The 20,203-nt window shown below is 41.8% G+C and overlaps 1 protein-coding gene across 2 annotated transcripts in view; it reads left to right on the top strand.

The window, feature by feature from the left end:
* Window positions 1-20,203, top strand: part of LOC141139081 (uncharacterized) — a 160,184-nt gene that overhangs the window by 124,517 nt on the left and 15,464 nt on the right. The window contains exons 1-2 of one of the 2 annotated variants that reach the window (XM_073624885.1): window positions 11,995-12,779; window positions 16,494-16,975. In XM_073624885.1, the coding sequence (XP_073480986.1) occupies window positions 16,500-16,975 (476 nt within the window). In that variant the 5' untranslated portion in view covers window positions 11,995-12,779; window positions 16,494-16,499. Of the gene's footprint in view, window positions 1-11,994; window positions 12,780-16,493; window positions 16,976-20,203 lie in introns of those variants that run through there. The other variant, XM_073624883.1, reaches the window with a different exon arrangement.

Raw genomic sequence — 20,203 nt, 5'->3', positions numbered from 1 at the left:
AATGACGCTGATACAGAATAAATAAAGTCACTTCTTCTAAGTGAGCTAAAAAATGTATCTAGGCAGTGATAAAGTGACATATAGTGCAGTATAAAATATTAAGATCAGCACCAAATGTGTGCATAGATTGCAAAATAGTGTATAATAACGACCAAATTGAATAGTAAAATCATGCCATAAAATACAATAATACAGTAATGAAATAGTCAATGATAATAGGACAGCTAATCCCACAAAAGAGATGCTGTCCCAGATAGTGACAATAGTGCAATAATGTCCATACAAAAGTGCGGTAGTGATGAGTGATTTCCACAAAGAGTCTTTAGACACAGTGCAAAAAAATGTGCAGTGACTGATAATTTTTCTTCTATGCACGTTCTAGTGCATCTCCCAGGTGTTTCCCCCAGCCTCTCACCTCCAACAGCGGCCCCCAATGGGCCTAGTAGGGCGGGTGGATAATTCTAGGAGAGGATGTATTTCCTGCAGCGTGTCTTTCAAACATCCAGTAGGTCTGTCTCTCTGCAACTCATCCCACAGCTCTCAGCACTCTCAGCGGTCCCAGCAGTTTTTAAGAGCAAAGAAAAGATCTCATGGTGTAGTATTTAAAAGCCCATTTATTAAAAAAACATAGTAACTTACATTGAGATAAACAGCAAACAGTAGATGTGAGGGAAGCTTCTGGGTTCGGCCGTCCCCGAGAAGCGTCGGCACCTGACTCCTCCTACCCTGACGCGTTGCGTCACAGCACGTGACTTTATCAAAGGGATCCCAATGTATCTCAATGTAAGTTACTATGTTTTTTTAATAAATGGGCTTTTAAATACTACACCATGAGATCTTTTCTTTGCTCTTAAAAACTGCTGGGACCGCTGAGAGTGCTGAGAGCTGTGGGATGAGTTGCAGAGAGACAGACCTACTGGATGTTTGAAAGACACGCTGCAGGAAATACATCCTCTCCTAGAATTATCCACCCGCCCTACTAGGCCCATTGGGGGCCGCTGTTGGAGGTGAGAGGCTGGGGGAAACACCTGGGAGATGCACTAGAACGTGCATAGAAGAAAAATTATCAGTCACTGCACATTTTTTTGCACTGTGTCTAAAGACTCTTTGTGGAAATCACTCATCACTACCGCACTTTTGTATGGACATTATTGCACTATTGTCACTATCTGGGACAGCATCTCTTTTGTGGGATTAGCTGTCCTATTATCATTGACTATTTCATTACTGTATTATTGTATTTTATGGCATGATTTTACTATTCAATTTGGTCGTTATTATACACTATTTTGCAATCTATGCACACATTTGGTGCTGATCTTAATATTTTATACTGCACTATATGTCACTTTATCACTGCCTAGATACATTTTTTAGCTCACTTAGAAGAAGTGACTTTATTTATTCTGTATCAGCGTCATTATTTATTATTATTTATGTTTAGCGATTAATTTTGAGTCACCGGCATCACTTGTGTATGAATTTTGGTTGTGAGCAATTTATTTGGGAAGGTAATTTTTCTTATTCACAGTTATATTTCATTAAGCACTGAGTCACTTTACATCTAATTGCTTTCACTTTATATATGAATTTTGGTTGTGAGCATTCACTTGGGAAGTCATTTGTCCATATCTGCAGATTTTTCTTTCACCTATTGAGGGGTGATTGTTTATCTCATCTAGCACTGTGGCACTTTCTATTTAATTGCTTATATATATTTTATACTTTATTTTTCTTATCGCAGAAGTGCATCCGCTTTTATTTGATCCATTTTTGTATGGTGGCATCAATCCGTGGCCATTATTCACGTTTGCTTGGCATATTACCACACGAGGTGGATTATACTCTGCCCACTTTACCACACTTTGTACTGTTACTGATTGATGGAATAGCGCCACATATTTTTACTTTTTAGTTGTTTTTTGGGGAACTGAGTGAACCTATCTATGTGAGCGGCTCTCCATCGGGTATTTTACCGTCAGTTTTACTAATCCTTTACTCATATTGTGGTTTTGCGCACTGGTTCTCCCATATCCATCTCCCTCAAACGTCATCCATGCTTCCCTGCTGGGTCCCTAACTTGGCACGCCAGATACTTTTCAAGCTCGGCTCGGTCCCGGGCTTGATACACAAGGCTGCTCTGCAAGCTTCACCTCCGCTGGTTGGGTCCCTAACTTGATCACCGCCTAAAGTTTCTCGATTCTCTACCGTGCCCATTCGATGAGAATACTGCTCCGGTACTTACTTCAGTTACTCACTGTGGTCCCTGGTAAAGGTGGTTGGTCCCTTAGTGGCGACAGCTTTCCTTCTACCTACGACCATGACATGTTCTCTGGCCGGCAGAACTGTCACTTTTGGTTGGACTACAAGCTGCAGTCCCAACCCTGCACTGCCTTGTCACTTCTGGATAGACCCTCACACAGCCTAGCAGCCGGATGTCCCCGGGATAGGCCCAATCTCCAGTCTAGCGGTGGCACAGAACATAGATCACCTGACCTCACCAAAATATATAGGCTCTCCCAGCAGGCCAAGGGATTCAAGAAAACCCCTCCCCATTGACTGAGATACCCCATATACCCATAACCTGACCTTGGGTTGCCCTTCTCATATCTAGTACCACCAAGTTCCCGGCCACCTATTGGTAGAAGAGAAAAGTGCAATAAGGCCAAACTTAGGGAGAAATCAATAGATCAATGAACTGCAGTAGCTACTCCTGACAAGGAATTTGGGGAGGAGCTCCCTGACTAAACCCCAGGGTGCTATATTCTCCCCCTGCCCAAGAAACTATGTCTCGGAGTTTGCAAAAACAATTTGAGCTCCCAAGCCAGAGAGCGTATGTCCTGACAAAAATTGGGATAGGTAGGGAAACAGGGAAAGGCTTAACAGTACAACAAAATGTATGTAGCGTACCAAACATAAAATAGTTACGTATGACATCCAGACATTAAAATGGTTATTTACGCTTTAAAGGCGGAAAAGCAATAGCATTGCTCCCTAACTATCTATCTAATATATACAGTTGGAACAATATACAAATGGTTAGTGTTGTTATCCAGCTAGATCCCTGCCTCTCCTTGGCCAAGGAAGACACACCGACAAAGCAACACCTGAAAGAGAGAAGTCAGAACAATGCAAAAGCATCTTATCCTATAAGAACATGGTCCTTGCTCCCCTCTCTCTCTCTCTCACACTCACTCTTTCTCTCTCTCTCTCTTTCTCCCTCTCTCACCCTTTCTCTCTCTTTCCCTCTCCTACTCTTTCTCACTCTCTCTCTTCCCTCTCTCTTCCCTCTCTCTCGCTCCCTCTCTCACTCTCTCTTTCCCTCTTTCCCTTTTTCTTCCTCTCTCCCTCTTTATCCCTCTCTCCCTCTCCCCCCTCTCTCCCACTTTCTCTTTCTCCCTCTCTCACTCTTTCTCCCTCTCTCTGGCTCGCTATCTCACTCTTGCTCCCTCGCTCCAGTTTTCTCTCTCTCCCTCTCTCACTCACTCCCACTATTACTCTATTTCTTGCTTCCTCACTCACTTTTTCTCTCTCTCGCTCCCTCTCTCTTGTTCCCTCTCTCACCCTTTCTCTCGCTCCCTCTTTCTCTCTCTCTTTCTCCCCCCCCCTCTCTCTCTCTCTCTCTCTCTCTCCCTCTTTCTCCTGCTCTCTTTCTCCCTTTTTTCTCACTCTTCCTCCCTCTCTCTGGTTCACTCTCTCACTCTTGCTCCCTCGCTCACTTTTTCTCCCTCTTCCTCTCTGTCTCACTCCCACTATTACTCTCTTTCTTGCTTTCTCTCTCTCTCTCTCTCTTTCTTTCTCCCTCTCTCACCCCTTTCTCTCTTCCACTATTACCCTCTCTCTCTCTCTCTCTCTCTCTCTCTCTCTTTCTTTCTCCCTCTCTCACCCCTTTCTCTCTTCCACTATTACCCTCTCTCTCTCTCTCTCTCTCTCTCTCTCTCTCACTTTTCTCTCTCTTGCTCCCTCTCCCTCCCTCGCTCTCTCGCTCTCTCGCTCTCTCACTCTCTCTCTCTGTCTGAGTGATTTCTGGAAGGGAATGCTCAGTCCTCCATCCAATGATACTTTACACTTGGCTTCCCTCGTCATGCTGGAAGACTTCTCACACTGCGGTGTCGTCCTGTGTGCTGGATGTGGGCAGACACTGGAGATATCACTTCCAGCTCAGACACTCTCCTGTCATTCTCTATGTATGACATTATCACATCAATGACCCCGGGGACACTACAGCTGTGCGGGGATCTCCACACCATCAATATAACTCTGCTGCACCCATCAAACTCTGAAATATCACTTCTAAATAGGGATGACCCTTAAAGCACTTCAGATCTTCTAAAAATTCTTTATTATTCCAAGCATGGCTGTTCATATAATTTAAGATGAACATTTTAGCAAAGGTCAACTTTAAATGTTAATTCCAGTGCTCCAGGCAACTCCCTTTGGTTCATTCCTTTTAAACTCGGCTGTGTAATAATTTGTTATCGCTATGGAGCATAATCCATTCCAGAAGAATGCTTGTAATCCAAAGCACTCGTATATCAAAGCGAGTTTCCCCATAGGAATGAATGGAAACTCAGATAATTTGTTCCAGTGTTATTGCTAGTGTATGCAGTACCGCATGTGGCCAGAGGTGGGGGGCACCAGAGACACTCGGAAGCACTCAGAGACCACTTGAAGACATTTAGTGACACTCGGAGACGTTCAGAGACGCTCGGAGACACTCAGGAACAGATTCACTGGCGCCCCCGCACCTCTGGCCACATGCGGTACTGCACACCCCAGAGGCTTGAATCCTGCAAGACAACGCTCGCAAATCGAGTCAGGTTTAAAAAAAAAAAAAACAGCTCGTATTGCAAAGTGCTCGTAAACCGCATTACTCACAATCTGATGTTTTACTGTATACATTTTTGTGAGTTTATATGTCTGCATTATTGCATTATATATATATATATATATATATATATATATATATATATATATATATATATATATATATATATATATATACAGCAAACAGTATCATTCTGAAATAAAGCTCCACCTTTTATCATTAAAAAGATGTCCTTGAGCTGTGCTCTAGTGACTTTGCCTAGGCTGAGATGATCATCAGTCTGCTGCAACCAGGTAGAAGAATTTCCTCAGTCCCCCCCCCCCCAGTGATCAGACTGTACATTGTAACTTGTTGTTAAAAAGTAATAATTAATTTATAGTCAGGTCCATAAATATTGGGACATCGACACAATTCTAATCTTTTTGGCTCTATACACCACCACAATGGATTTGAAATGAAACAAACAAGATGTGCTTTAACTGCAGACTTTCAGCTTTAATTTGAGGATATTTACATCCAAATCAGGTGAACGGTGTAGGAATTACAACAGTTTGTATATGTGCCTCCCACTTTTTAAGGGACCAAAAGTAATGGGACAATTGGCTGCTCAGCCGTTCCATGGCCAGGTTTGTGTTATTCCCTCATTATCCCATTTACAAGGAGCAGATAAAAGGTCCAGAGTTCATTTCAAGTGTGCTATTTGCATTTGGAATCTGTTGCTGTCAACTCTCAATATGAGATCCAAAGAGCTGTCACTATCAGTGAAGCAAGCCATCATTAGACTGAAAAAACAAAACAAACCAATCTCTACGCTGATGACACATAAATCTATCTCTCCACCCCCCAGCTCTCTCCATCTGTCTCCTCACGCATTACCAACTTACTAGCAGACATATCAGCCTGGATGTCACATCACTTCCTCAAACACAACCTATCCAAAACCGAGCTCATGATATTTCCTCCCTCAGGTGCCGCTTCCTCTGATTTCTCTGTCAATATCAACGGCTCAACTATCAACCCATCTCCCCACGCCAAGGTCCTAGGTGTAATCCTGGACTCTGAACTAACCTTTCGACCCCACATTCTATCACTATCCAAAGCTTGCCGCCTCAATCTCCGCAACATCTCCAAGATACGCCCCTTCCTAACCAATGTCACCACAAAGCTTCTAATCCACTCCCTGGTCATCTCCCGCCTTGACTACTGCAACTCCCTCCTCATTGGTTTACCTCTAAATAGGCTATCCCCACTTCAGTCCATCATGAACGCTGCTTCCAGACTCATCCACCTCACAAACCGCTCAGCGTCTGCTACACCCCTCTGCCAATCCCTCCATTGGTTGCCACTCAGTCACCGAATTAAATTCAAGATACTAACTATAACTTACAAAGCCATCCACAACCTGGCCCCCAGCTACATCTCTAACCTAGTCACAAAATACCAACCTAATCGTTCTCTTCGCTCCTCCCAAGACCTCCTGCTCTCAAAATCCCTTGTCACCTCATCCCATGCTCACCTTCAGGACTTCTCCAGAGCCTCCCCCATCCTCTGGAATGCTCTACCCCAATCCGTCCGATTTTTTCCTACTTTATCCACTTTCAGACGATCCCTGAAAACTCATCTCTTTAGAGAAGCCTATCTGGCCCCCACCTAACAACTGTACATTTATCTTCTCAATCAGCACATCACCCACAGTTATTACCTCTTGTATCTCTTGACCTTCCCTCTTAGATTGTAAGCTCTAAGGAGCAAGGCCCACTGATTCCTACTGTATTAAAGTGTATTGTATTTGTACTGTCTACCCTCAAGTTGTAAAGCGCTACGTAAACTGTTGGCGCTATATAAATCCTGTATAATAATAATAATAATAATAACAAACCCATCAGAGAGATAGCAAAAACATTAGGTGTGGCCAAATCAACTGTTTGGAACATCCTTAAAAAGAAAGAACACACCGGTGAGCTCAGCAACACCGCTTCACAGTGCAGATGGACAATGACCCGAAGCATACTGCGAAAGCAACCAAAGTGTTTTTTAAGGGAAAGAAGTGGAATGTTATGCAATGCCCAAGTCAATCACCTGACCTGAATCCGATTGAGCATGCATTTCACTTGCTGAAGACAAAACTGAAGGGAAAATGCCCCAAGAACAAGCAGGAACTGAAGACAGTTGCAGTAGAGGCCTGGCAGAGCATCACCAGGGATGAAACCCAGCGTCTGGTGATGTCTATGCATTCCAGACTTCAGGCTGTAATTGACTGCAAAGGATTTGCAACCAAGTATTAAAAAGTGAAAGTTTGATGGATGATTGTTAATCTGTCCCATTACTTTTGGTCCCTTAAAAAGTGGAGGCACATATACAAACTGTTGTAATTCCTACACCGTTCACCTGATTTGGATGTAAATACCCTCAAATTAAAGCTGAAAGTCTGCAGTTAAAGCACATCTTGTTCATTTCATTTCAAATCCATTGTGGTGGTGTATAGAGCCAAAAAGATTAGAATTGTGTTGATGTCCCAATATTTATGGACCTGACTGTATTTATTTATTCAATATTTATAAAATTAAAATATATATCGTAAAAGATCTCAGCCGGTTGAATAATCCATCTATCCATATCTGGGTTATTCATACCACTGAAACTCATTTATATAAATTTTTTTTTTTATTATTGAAAAAAAATTAATTATCATTCTTTAATATACATGCGTTATGTAGCCAGGGTTCCTTAAAAGTCCCCCCCTCTACAAGGACTTACTATGCATTTCTGAACGTGGTACTACAAAGCAAACATTGGCCTGCATGCATACTCAAGTTTAGCAAGTGACAAGGTGAGAGGCTGCAGCAGGGGCTCATCTGTGTCAGACATTTGTGAACACAGCTAAATACAGTGGTTGCACAGGTACCAGGATTTACATGACATGTGTAATCTCTGAGCCGGCATGGCAGCATGGGAAGTAGATGGTGACCTCTGAACAAAGATGACTCCGTCCTTCTGGAGAGAAAAGCAAATGAAGGCATTGTCAGGAGGCATAATGCGATCTCTGGGAGACGTAGTATATACCTAAAACACATTATTCAGCATATATGTATTTTGCAGGGAGAAGTATATCCAGTGCTAGGTCCATATTAAAAGGTCACTGAAAATGACAATTTTAATTGGGCCGCAGAGGTTTGAAAACTTCATGGCAAACCCAGTGCAGAATTTAACACCAAAGCATCTATTTATAAAATAGTGTCTAGTGTCCAGTCCAGTCCAGTGTCTAATTATTTCCTATGATTGCCAGCTCCATCTAGTGGCCATTATGTGGTATTTTCCTTAAATACCTCAATCCCGAAAATACCGCATTATGGCCACTAGATGGAGCTGACAATCATAGGAAATAAACATATTTGACAAAAAACTGAATTTATTTCCGTTTTTTGTGAATGCTGGGACCGTTTTTTTGTAAATACTGTAGACCCCACATAGTATGTCTGGTATTGATTCGTCATATGGTTCTACTTGTCAGAAAATAAAGGAAAGTAATAATTTAGCGGGAGCTGTCCTTTAATTTCCCAGGGAAACGCCCCATTTTCCTGCATTGTGGTAGCGTGGGTATTAGCCCATGTTACGCAACATAAGAAAACACACGTGGGTATGCTATGATATCATTTATTCCTAATAGTACCGCAATGCACCTTGCCAATGGACATGCGTTACAGCCACTTATAAAGTAACGCACTACCGTGCGTTCTGGTAAGCTATGTTACACCAAAAAATACATGCACCTTTTCAGGTGCATTCTATTATATCAGGCAGCTCTTATACAACGCATGGAAATGTGCATGCATTACACGCACTGCAAGTATGGACCCAGCGTTGGGCTAGGTTCACATTTGTGGGCTGCAGGAACATGTGTAAAATAGTGTGCGTTCCTGCAATGTACAACAAAAATGCATTCCCTTTTCAGGAAGGAAAGAAAGAATGAAGAAGGGAGTAAAAAAAGTAGGAAGGAAGGGGTCAAAAATGAAGAAAGAAGGAAGCGGGAAAGGAAGCAGGAAAGGAGAGGAAAGGAAGAGAGAGGGAATGAAGAAAGGGAAGGGATGAAAGAAGGAGGGGGTTAGAATGAGAAGGAAGAAAGAAAGGAAATAGGAAGCAAAAGATGAAGAAGGGAAGGAATGAAGGAAACAAGGGAGGAAGAAGGGAAGGAAAGAAGTAGGAAGGGATGACGAAGGTATTGGAAGAAGAAGAAAAGAAGGGATTAAAGGGGAAGGAAGGAAGCAGAGAAGGAAAGAATAAAGAAGGAAAGTAAAGAGAAAAAAAAGATGGAGAAGGGAAGGAAAAAGGAAGGAAATAAAAATAAAGAATGAAGGAAGGAATGAAGAAGGGAATGAAAGAAGAATGAAGGAATGGATAGGAAAGGAAAGAAAAGGAGAGGAAAGAAATAGATAGGAAAGGAAAGAAAAGGAGAGGAAAGGAAGGGAAAGGAAAAGAAAGGAAGAAGGAGGGAATGAAGAAAGGTCAGGAGTGAAAGAAAGAGAGGATTAAAAAGACAAGGAAGAAGGAAAGGAAACAGGAAGGAAAAGATGAAGAAGGGAAGGAAAGGAGAAGGAAGTAATGAAGGAAATAAGGGAGGAAGAAGGGAAGGAAAGAAGAAGAAAGGGATGATGCAAGGACTGGAAGAAGAAGATGGGAAGGGATTAAAAGGGAAGGAAGGAAGGGGAGAAGGAAGGAAGCAGAGAAGGAAAGAATATAGAAGGAAAGTAAAGAGGAAAAAAAGATGAAGAAGGGAAGGAAAAAGCAAGGAAATAAAAAAAAGAGTGAAGGAAGGAATGAAGAAGGGAATGAAAGAAGAATGAAGGAATAGATAGGAAAGGAAAGAAAATGAGAGGAAAGGAAAGGAAAGGAAAGGAAAGGAAAGGAAAGGAAAGGAAGAAGGAGGGAATGAAGAAAGGGAAGGGATGAAGGAAGGAGGGGATTAAAAAGAAAAGGAAGAAGGAAAGGAAAAAGGAAGGAAAAGATAAGGAAGGGAAGGAAAAAGGAAGGAAATTTAATAAAAGAATGAAGGAAGGAATGAAGAAGGGAATGAAGGAATAGATCGGAAAGGAAAGAAAATGAGAGGAAAGGACAGCAAAGAAAAGGAAAGGAAGAAGGAGGGAATGAAGAAAGGGAAGGGATGAAAAAAAGAAGGGGATTAAAAAGACAAGGAAGAAGGAAAAGAAACAGGAAGCAAAAGACAAAGAAGGGAAGGAAAGAAGAAGGAGGGAATGAATAAAGGGAAGGGATGAAAGAAGGAGGGGATTAAAAAGACAAGGAAGAAGGAAAGGAAACAGGAAGGAAAATATAAAAAAGGGAAGGAAAGAAGAAGGAAGGAATGAAGGAAACAAAGGAGGAAGACGGGAAGGAAAGAAGAAGAAAGGGATGATGAAGGGAATGGAAGAAGAAAGGAAGGGATTAAAAGGGACAGAAGGAAGGGGAAACTGAAGAAATCAGAGAAGGAAGGAATGAAGAAGGAAAGTAAAGAGGGGGGAAAAAAGATGAAGACGTGAAGGAAAAGGGAAGGTAATAAAACAAGAAGGAAGGAGAGAATGAAGAAGGGAATGAAAGAAGAATAAAGGAATAGATTAAAAAGGAAGGGAAAGGGAAAGGAAAGGATGAAAGAAGAAAGAAGGAGGGTGTTAAAAAGAGAAGGGAGAAAGAAAGGAAAGAGGAAGGAAGAGATGAAGAAGGAAAGGAAACAAGAAAGAAGGGAGTGATAAAGGAAGGAAGTGATTGAAAAGGGAAGGAAAGAAGGGGAGAAGGAAAAAAGTGGAGAAGGAAGGAAGGAATGAAGAAAGGAAGGAAAGAGGAAGGAAAAGATGAAGTAGAGATGGAAGGAAGGAATGAAAAAGAAAGAAAGAAGAATGAAGGAAAAAAAATAAAAAGTGAAGGAAGGGAAAAGGAAGGCAGGAAGAAGCATAAAACATGGCTTTAGGTGTCCGTTTATGAAGCAGTGAAATCTATTCACTGCTTCATTCTCCGGCATTCACAGTGAAGATTTTTCTCCTCTGTGTGCCAGTTTATGAAGCTTTGTAGATCGCTTCACCTTTGGAGGAGTGAAGAGATCTACAAATGCTTTCAACAGTGGAGAAAGGCTCCTGATACTGGAATCTCGTGAGACTTTACGAGATTACAGCACCAGAAATACAGAGATGTCAGTTTATTAAGCAGTGATAAATTATCACCGCTCAATACATGGACAGACGGCGTGAATTACTGTTAATAAAATAATGAGTCCCCCTACATTATATACATATGTATACACACACACACATTATATATACATGTATATACACATACATTATATATATATACATATACACATTATATGTATATATGTATATATATGTATACACATAAATATGACAGGGGGACATGCTTACAGTGTTGGGGGGTCTGAACGAGGCATAAGGAAGTTAAAAATCTTCCTCCTTCCCCCTCAGATCCCCCCAGATTTCCTCTTCACTCCCCGATTCACCACCTCTGAGCTGGTGAACCTGGGAGTGTGAATTCTGACTCAGATCACCAGTGAAGCGGTGAGATCACTGCTTCATAAACTGGCCCTTTCTGTGTCATTCAATGAGGATTCTCCGTGTGTAGAGATAATCGGAGGGAGAACAAGTTCAAACATGTTCTCCCCCGATTATCACTGTTTCATAAACTGTTTATGGACTGTGATCAGCGGTGATCCTCGGGATCACCGCTGATCACTGCTTCATAAACGGACACCTTATTCTATAAAGTACAAAAAGTGCATTTTGGTGTGGTGTGATTTTTTTTAAAAAAAGATTACACGCTTCTTTTGTGTGATTTTTGTGTTTAGGTCAGTCCAGCCCTGAAATGAATAAACTGCCCTAAACATGACCCATGAAATTGTGCAAAATCACGCGTGCACCATCACACCTACATGGGTATGAACAGGACCGTAACGCTCTTGGCATTTGTATGTTTTCCCCTTGTTGTGTACATTTTATTTGTCCTTCCTCATGACTCCACTTATCTAATTTTTGTCAAAACTCGGGGGGGGGGGATGAGATCTCTGAACTTTGCTGACTAGAGCCATAATCTCATCCATTGACGCCCGGTTATGTAAATGTTGATGAATGCTCGTCCTGTTTAATAATGACAGGCCTAGGATGATGTTGGAAGCAGATGGCAGCGGGTAGAACATCTGCCTTGTTAATAAGTGAGGCAGGGTGTCCCAGGCGTGAAGACGCAGCACCTTTAGACGTCTTCCTGGCTATCATTGGCTCCTGGAAAGCAGGCAATGGCGTTGTGACAACTTAAACACTCACCCGCCATCCTGCAGAAATCTGCGTAATGGTTTATTTTAGTCCAGGAAATGTCGGGTAATAAATATCATGACTCTTCTTAATACGAGCACTTGTGTCACACCTGAGATCAGAAATTAATGAGCTTCTATGTCTGTGTACAATGAGATAAAAATAAGTCCTCCAGCTGCTCCCTGATGTCAGCATTCAGAGGATCCACATCTGCCACAATGAGGAACTCACTGGATTTAGTAAAACAGTGCATGTGTCTCTGTACTGTAACTGGGATTGGACTCCCTCCACTCATGGAAAGGGGTCAGTTTTATGGCAAGTCGATATTTTACTGAAAGGAAGAAAAAATACTTACAAAAACACATATATTCCTATAGGGAAGTAAGGATGGAAAGGAAGGAAGGAAAGGAAGGAAGGAAGGAAGGAAGGAAGGAAGGAAGGAAGGAAGGAAGGAAGGAAGGAAGGAAGAAAGAAAGAAAGAAAGAAAGAAAGAAAGAAAGAAAGAAAGAAAGAAAGAAAGAAAGAAAGAAAGAAAGAAAGAAAGAAAGAAAGAAAGAAAGAAAGAAAGAAAGAAAGAAAGAAAGAAAAAAAGAGGAAAGGAATGAAAAAGGGAAGGAAAGAAGGAAGAAAAGGCAAGAAGAAGAAAGGTAGGGATGAAAGGAAACAGGGAAGGAAGGGAGGAGGGAAGGAATGGATAAAGAAGGGAAGGAATAAAGAATGAAAGAAGGGAAGGAAATAAGAATGAAAGAAGGGATAAAAAAGGAAAAAGGAGAAGGTAGGAAGAGCTGAAAAGGGGAAGAAAAGAAGAAGGAAGTAAGGGAGAAAGAAGGGAGGGAAATAAGAATGAAAGAAGGGATAAAGAAAGAAAAGATGAAGGTATCAAGGGCTGAAAAAGCGAAGGATAATAAAGGGTTAAGGAAGGGAAGGAAAAAAAAAGGAAGGAAGGGATGATGAAGGAAAAAGAAGAAAGAACAAAGGAAGAAAAGAAGAAGGGAAGAAAAGAAGAAGGAGGGAAGGGAAAAAGAAGGGAAGGAAATAAGAATAAAGAAGGGATAAAGAAGGAAAAAGGAGAAAGTAGGATGGGCTGAAAAAGGGAAGGATAAAAAAGGGTTAAGGAAAGAGAAAGAAAGAAAGAAAGAAAGAAAGAAAGAAAGAAAGAAAGAAAGAAAGAAAGAAAGAAGAAATAATGGCATGAAAAAGCGAAAGAAAAAGTAGGAAGGAAGGGATGAAGAATGGAAATAGGGGATGAAGAAGGGAAGGAAAAAAGAGGGAAGGAAGGAATGAAAAAGGGAAGGAAAGAAGGAAGAAAGGCAAGAAGAAGAAAGGTAGGGATGAAAGGAAACAGGGAAAGAATGGATGAAGAAGGGAAGAAAAGAAGGGAAGTAAAAAAGAACGAAAGAAGGGAAGGAAATAAGAATGAAAGAAAGGATAAAAAAGGAAAAAGGAGAAGGTAGGAAGAGCTGAAAAAGGGACTAAAAGAAGAAGGAAGTAAGGGAGAAAGAAGGGAAGGAAATAAGAATGAAAGAAGGGATAAAGAAGGAAAAGATTAAGAAAGGGAAGAAAAGAAGAAGGAAGGGATGATGAAGGAAAAAGAAGGAAGGAAGGGTCAAAAAAGGGAAGAAAAAAAGAAGGAAGGAAGGGAAAAAGAAGGGAAGGAAATAAGAATGAAAGAAGGGATAAAGAAGGAAAAGATGACGGTAGCAAGCACTGAAAAAGCAAAGGATAAAAAGTGTTAAGGAAGAGAAGGGGAAAAAAGCAAGGAAGGGATGATGAAGGAAAAAGAAGGAAGGAAGGGCTGAAAAGGAAAGAAAAGAAGAAGTAAGGAATGGAAAAAGAAGGGAATGAAACAAGAATGAAAGAAGGGATAAAGAAGGAAAAAGGAGAAAGTTGGAAGGGCAGAAAAAGGGAAGGATAAAAAAAGGTTAAGGAAGAGAAGGAAAGAAGAAGGAAGGAAGGGATGATGAAAGGCAAGAAAAGAAGAAGGAAGGAAGGGATAAACAAGGGAAGGAAGGGATGAAGAAGGAAGGAATGAAGAAAGAAGGAAAGATAAAGGAAGGAAGATTTGAAGAAGGGATGAAAAGAAGAAGAAATGATGGCACGAAAGGCAGAATGAAAGAAGTAGGAAGGAAGGGATGAAGAATGGAAAGAATGGATGAAGAAGGGAAGGAAAAAAGGGGGAAGGAAGGAATGAAAAAAGGAGGGAAGGAAAGAAGGAAAGAAGAAGAAAGGTAGGCTAAAGGGAAGAGCGAAGGAAGTGATGAAGAAGGGAAGCAAAGAAGGAGAAAGAGAGGGATGAAGAAGGAAAAAGAAGAAGGACTAGAAGGTCGAAAAAGGGAAGGAAAGAAGAAGGAAGGAAGGGATAAAGAAGGGAAGGAAATAAGAATGAAAGAAGGGATAAAGAAGGAAAAAAGAGAAGGTAGGAAAGGCTGAAAAAGGGAAGGATAGAAAAGGGATAAGGAAGGGAAGGATAGAAGGAATAGATGAAGAAGGGAAAGAAAAGAAGAAGGAAGGAAGGGATGAACAAGAGAAGGAAAGGAGAAAGGAAAGAAGGGATGAAGAAGGAAGGGATGAAGAGAGAAGGAAAGATAAAGGAAGAAAGATTTGAAGAAGGGAAGTTAGGGAAAAAAAAAAAGGAATGGATGAAGGAGGGAAAGAAAGAATGATAGACTGAATGAAGAAAAGAGGAATGAATGAAAAAAGGAAAGCAGAAAAAAGGGATGAAATGAGAGAATGAAAATAAGAAGGAAGGAAGGGAGAAAAAAAGAGGAAGGAAGGAAGAAGGGAAGGAAAACGAAAGAAAGAGATGAAGATGAAGAGTTATTGCTTCCCACTCCAGTGTGTGCAGCGATATGTGCATCACAATCAAAATTTTCATACGTAGGCCCCCAATGCATGTGTTTACAGTTGAATGTGTGTATATGTGGGGGCTCCAATTTTTTAAGGGGGTGGGGGGGGATTAAATGATTGGGTGTAACTTTATTTCTTTTAGTCTGGGTTCACTCTAGCATCGCATGCGGCTCACAGGAGGGGTCTGGTGCGTCCCCATTCACTGTTTTAGGTCCGATTTCAGCCCAAATTTTTGGCTGAATTCGGAACTAAAATGGACCAAAAGACACACAGGGCTCCTGTGCAAATTTGCACCGGAGCCGCAGCGGAGGTATGTGAACCGGCTCCACAGAGAGTCGGGCAAAATCTCCTGTTGTTGTGAATTTTCCCGCATCCGATTTGCAATAGTGTGAACCCAGCCTTACAACTTTCTTTTTATCGCTGAACTTTTTATCACATAGGGAACCAAGGGACTACTACTTTGTTGTGACAGGTTCTCTTTAATAAATCATCAGGATTTTTTGAGATCATTGATTTCTCACCTGCCCTCCATTGGAGCTCCATTGGAGCTTACAGAGCACAGATTGTGCTCCATTACCTTCTCCCCAGGGAATGCGATGGCCAAATTGAAGTGATATAATACACATTGCTTCTATATCTTTACTAGGTAGGGCAGCCCAGCTAAGAAATGTCTCCCCCCCTCTACCCAGTGGCACCTGCACTGCCAGTGGCATTCCAGCTTCTGTCTTGACTCCCAAGAGCCTGCCCTGTGTGGGGAAAGGACTTTTGTGAGATGTGGTTCTGGGGGCATACCTACAACAATAGGAACTGACCTCCCAGCAGCTGCCCCTGCACACATTACAATCCTGAGGACGATGTCATAGGGAGTAATAAAAGCTGTTCTTGGCTACAGGAACAGGGTGGAAGAAAAATTATTTTGGAGGTATGACCTACAGGGGTAGAAGAAGGTATTTGGGGGTACATTTTGGTATTGCTTGGGCATATACGCTTTACAGACAAACAATGCAACCCCTAGAGAAAAGATGGAATTAAAGGGACAAAAATCAGCAAAAGAGTCAAGTTGGTGTATTGTGTATTAACGTTAATGCTCCACCTCAGTGGCATGATTTTTTATGCAAGTTTTCCCCTCCTCCTCCAAAAAATGCTTTCTCCAGCTTTCTCCCACAGCATCTAGGTGACAATGGCTTCATCCTCAGGCCGGATCTCAGAGTATGTTGAGTAGACCATATCTCACGAGAAGATGATACTGTACTGTGCTGTTGTGTCTTTTCTTGAAGCTACTCAACATTTCCAGGGATCTTGTTGGCAAGAGAATGATGTCACCCCCTGAACTATGGAAGTCTGGGAAAGGTAAGTAAATTATCTGACTATCCCCCCCCCCCCCCCCCCCAATAGGTACTTTTATGCAGCATTGTTGTGAGGGAGGGGGACACCTTGAATAAGTTGAAGGTCTACTTGCTGTTGAATTTACAACCAGCAGTCCACACTAATAATAATTTGTGTTCTCCTTCCAGGGTACAATGCAGCTGTACCGGGCACTATGCATGGCGCTGATGTTGTGGCTTGCCATATCGTTCAGCTCAGCGCAGAGCGGAGATGAAGCCCTGGCTGATTTAGGCTCTGGATTCCTCCCAACCAACCAGCAAGACCAGCCCAAGGAGCCCCAGCATAACCCACCACCCACCAATAAGTGTCAGATGACCTTCGTGACCCCTCGCCAGGAGTCATGCGTGAGGAAGGACAATGGTCGGAGCATTAAGGAAGATGTACAGTACCTACAGAACCTTCTCCAGGACCACAACAGGGTTTTGCAGAGTTTGAAGTACACAGTGAACGTTGACGCTCAGGACCTTGGCTACCAGGAGGTCATCACACAACATAATAAAGGAATACGAGAGGACAACAAGGAATTCTACGGGACGCTGAATAAAATCATAGTTGAGCTCCACACTCGGATGGACGACGATGGCTCGGATATTCCAGACGAGAAGAAAAAGTAGGGATCAGATCTGTTGTGTGTTACTTTACTGTCCTGAAATCTGGGTGAACACTTTTCTTTGGATCTACAAACAGTTACAGTATGTAGTACAGTGGTCTCCAAACTGCAGCCCAGGGGCTGGATGTGGCCCTTTGCTTGCCTTTATCAGGCCCTAGGGACACTATTCCTGATAAAAGGCACTATAGCGTCTACACCAACAATGGGGCATAATTCCTGTCACTAATACCAACAATGGGGCACTATTCTTCCCACTGACACTAATGATGGGACACTATTCTTCCAGCTGACACCAACTGGAAGAATAGTGTACCTATACTTCCCACTGATATCTATGATGGCATTATTCTTCCCAATGACACCAATGGTGTGGTACTATTTCTTCCCCTAATGCCAACAATGGAACTGTATACCTCCCACTAATGCCAATGATGGGGCACTATTCCTCCCATTAATACCAATAAAGGGGCACTACTCCTCCTAATGACACCAATGATGGGGTATTATTTCTTCCCCTAATGTCAACAATGGGGCACTATTCCTCCCACTGATACCAATAATAGGGCACTATTCCTCCCACGAATACCAATGATGGGGCACAATTCCTCCCACGAATACCAATAATGGGGCACTATTCCTCCCACTGACACCACCGATGGGACACTATTCTTCCCACGAATACCAACCATGGGGCACAATTCCTTCCCCTGATACCAACAATGGGGCACTATTCCTCCCAATGACACCAATGATGGGGTACTATTTCTTCCCCCAATGCCAACAATGGGGCTCTATACCTCCGACAAATACCAATGACGGGGGACTATTCCACCCACTGACACCAATGATGGGGCATTCTTTACTCCCATTGATGCCAGGGAATTTTCTACTCCCTCTAGCCATAGTCCGGCCCCCTCAAAGTCTGAAGGACAGTAAACTGGCCCTTTGTTCAGAAAGTTTGGAGACCCCTGATATAGTACAAGAGCCTACCTGACTAGATACAAACTGAATTGATTGCTTAGGTAAAGTTTATCTGCTATATAGTTTTGATAGTTCTAAAGAAGATTGCACATTCAGATTTTAAGGTATACTGTATTACCAGCTCCGTATTCAAGCAAATCAACCCATTGAAAATTAAATTCCACTCAGATTGGGCAGATTCAGAGAGATGAAGGATGAAAACCGAGCAATCTGGTGGGTGAATCGATTTGCTCCCACTTTGCCTCTGAAGTAAATTGGTAGTCCCTTTGGATCCCTTATCAGTTTAATCTGGAGTTCTATTCTTCCTCATATTTTGACCTCTAGTTAGAGAGTGGAAACCAGTGGGATTGTCATATTTATGTACTGGTGGTGCATGATGTCGTTGTGCAGGATACCAAAGTATAGTAATTATTGGGTGAATGGTGTAACTATGTTGACTTCATTTCCACCTGTACGCATTTGCATCATGTCACTACCACTTACATAAATGGGGGATTGGGTTTAAATTCTATGACCAGGCCTAGCATATCCAAAAGAAACAATGAAAAAAATATCCTCCCCTGGCAAAGCACCTTGTCTTCATGTTAATGAAGACAAAGCCCTCTTTCCCATAACACTAGCCGGTGGCTGTGGGGGTTTGTGGGAGGAGGGCTTATCAGAATCTAGAAGCCCCTTTGAATAATAGTAACCTTACTCATTCAGGAGAAAAATGTAACCCCCCCCCCCCCCCAAAAAAAAAGCACCCAAATGTTTGAGACGCCCTTTATTAAAATGTAAAAATCCCCTAAAAAGGTCCCTCATGGTAAATCCATCATCAGTCACGATGCCTGCCATCAACCGCCTTGCTGGATACAAAGACCCACTCCGATGATGCCACTTACCGAATGACAGCTCCTCAGGCTGTCATCAGCTATATAGTGGAAGGGGTGGCGATAGTGGTGACATCATTGCCCAGATATGGTCATGTGGCCATATCTGCGCCGTGATGTAACCCCTCTGATCCCTGCTAATTTGTTTACAGGGATTCCTGGGCATGTAGGTTATTGGGCCAGGAGATGTCAGTGGTGGGTTAGGACATGACGGGTGTTAGCACCCGCTGCTTCCTTAGTAACTCTTGACAGCCAGAAGTTGTCACATTTGTCAATGCCAAATGCCCTAAACATCCAAGGAGCTGAACAACAAGTGCTCTTACGTTTGGACCAAACACTAAGCTCATCCTAGATAATTATAAAAGGAAAGGAAAGGCGCTCCGCTCCAGGTGAGTGTGATTGGTCTGATGGACTCGGCTTCTGGGTGCTAGCCCCAGCTCGCTTCCATAACACTGGAATCCAAACAAAATATGCTGTACACCACGGCCAGTCCAAGAAATTTTATTGTGCAATCTCCACCACCACCAGGACACAGTCAAGCTAAAACTGGTTGATGCGTTTCACACAAACTTTGTGCTTATTCATAACAATACACAAAACCTGGTGGTGGTCCTTTTTTTGAAGATTGCACAATAAAATTCCTTGGACTGGCTGTGGTGTGCAGCCAATTCTGTTTGGATTTCCTCCTAGTATTTACCTAGGATCACAGACAGCAGTTTTCAAATTTTCAAATTTCGAATTTCCGAATTTTCGAATCTCCGAATTTTCAAATTTCTGAATTTTCAAATTCTGAATTTTCAAATTTCCGAATTTTCAAATTTTCGAATTTCCGAATTTTCAAATTCCAAATTTTCGAATTCCGAATTTCCGAATTTTAAAATTTGAGAATTTTCAATTACGAATTTTCAGAATTTTCAAATTACGAATTTCCAAATTTTCACATTTCCAAATTTCGAATTTTCAAATTTTTTCAATTTTGAATTTCTGAATTTTCGAATTTTCAAATTTCCAAATTTCGAATTTTCGAATTCTGAATTTCCGAATTTTCGAATTCCGAATTTTCCGAATTACGAATCCGAAAATTTGAAAATCTGAAAAAAATAAAGAAAATCAGTAAAATTTGAAATAATAACTAACTAAAAAACTCTGTATACCCTTTGAATTCTATTTCCCCATACAGCAAGCATATAAGCTGGCATTCCTATAGCAAGGAAACAATGAAGACTGAACCTCCTTATCTTTTGGGTTTTTGATTTTTTTTAATTCATGGAGAATATAATGGGGGCTGGAACATACAAAGGTGGACGGGGACACCAAAACTCTAGGTGATCATGGCACAGAGTCGGAACAATGGCAGGGAGATCTCACTGATGAAGTA

The sequence above is a fragment of the Aquarana catesbeiana genome, linkage group LG04, assembly GCF_042186555.1.
Source record: "Aquarana catesbeiana isolate 2022-GZ linkage group LG04, ASM4218655v1, whole genome shotgun sequence".
Taxonomy (NCBI): domain Eukaryota; kingdom Metazoa; phylum Chordata; class Amphibia; order Anura; family Ranidae; genus Aquarana; species Aquarana catesbeiana.
Note: the sequence above shows the minus strand (reverse complement) of the source record. Positions and strands in the feature narration are given on the sequence as shown.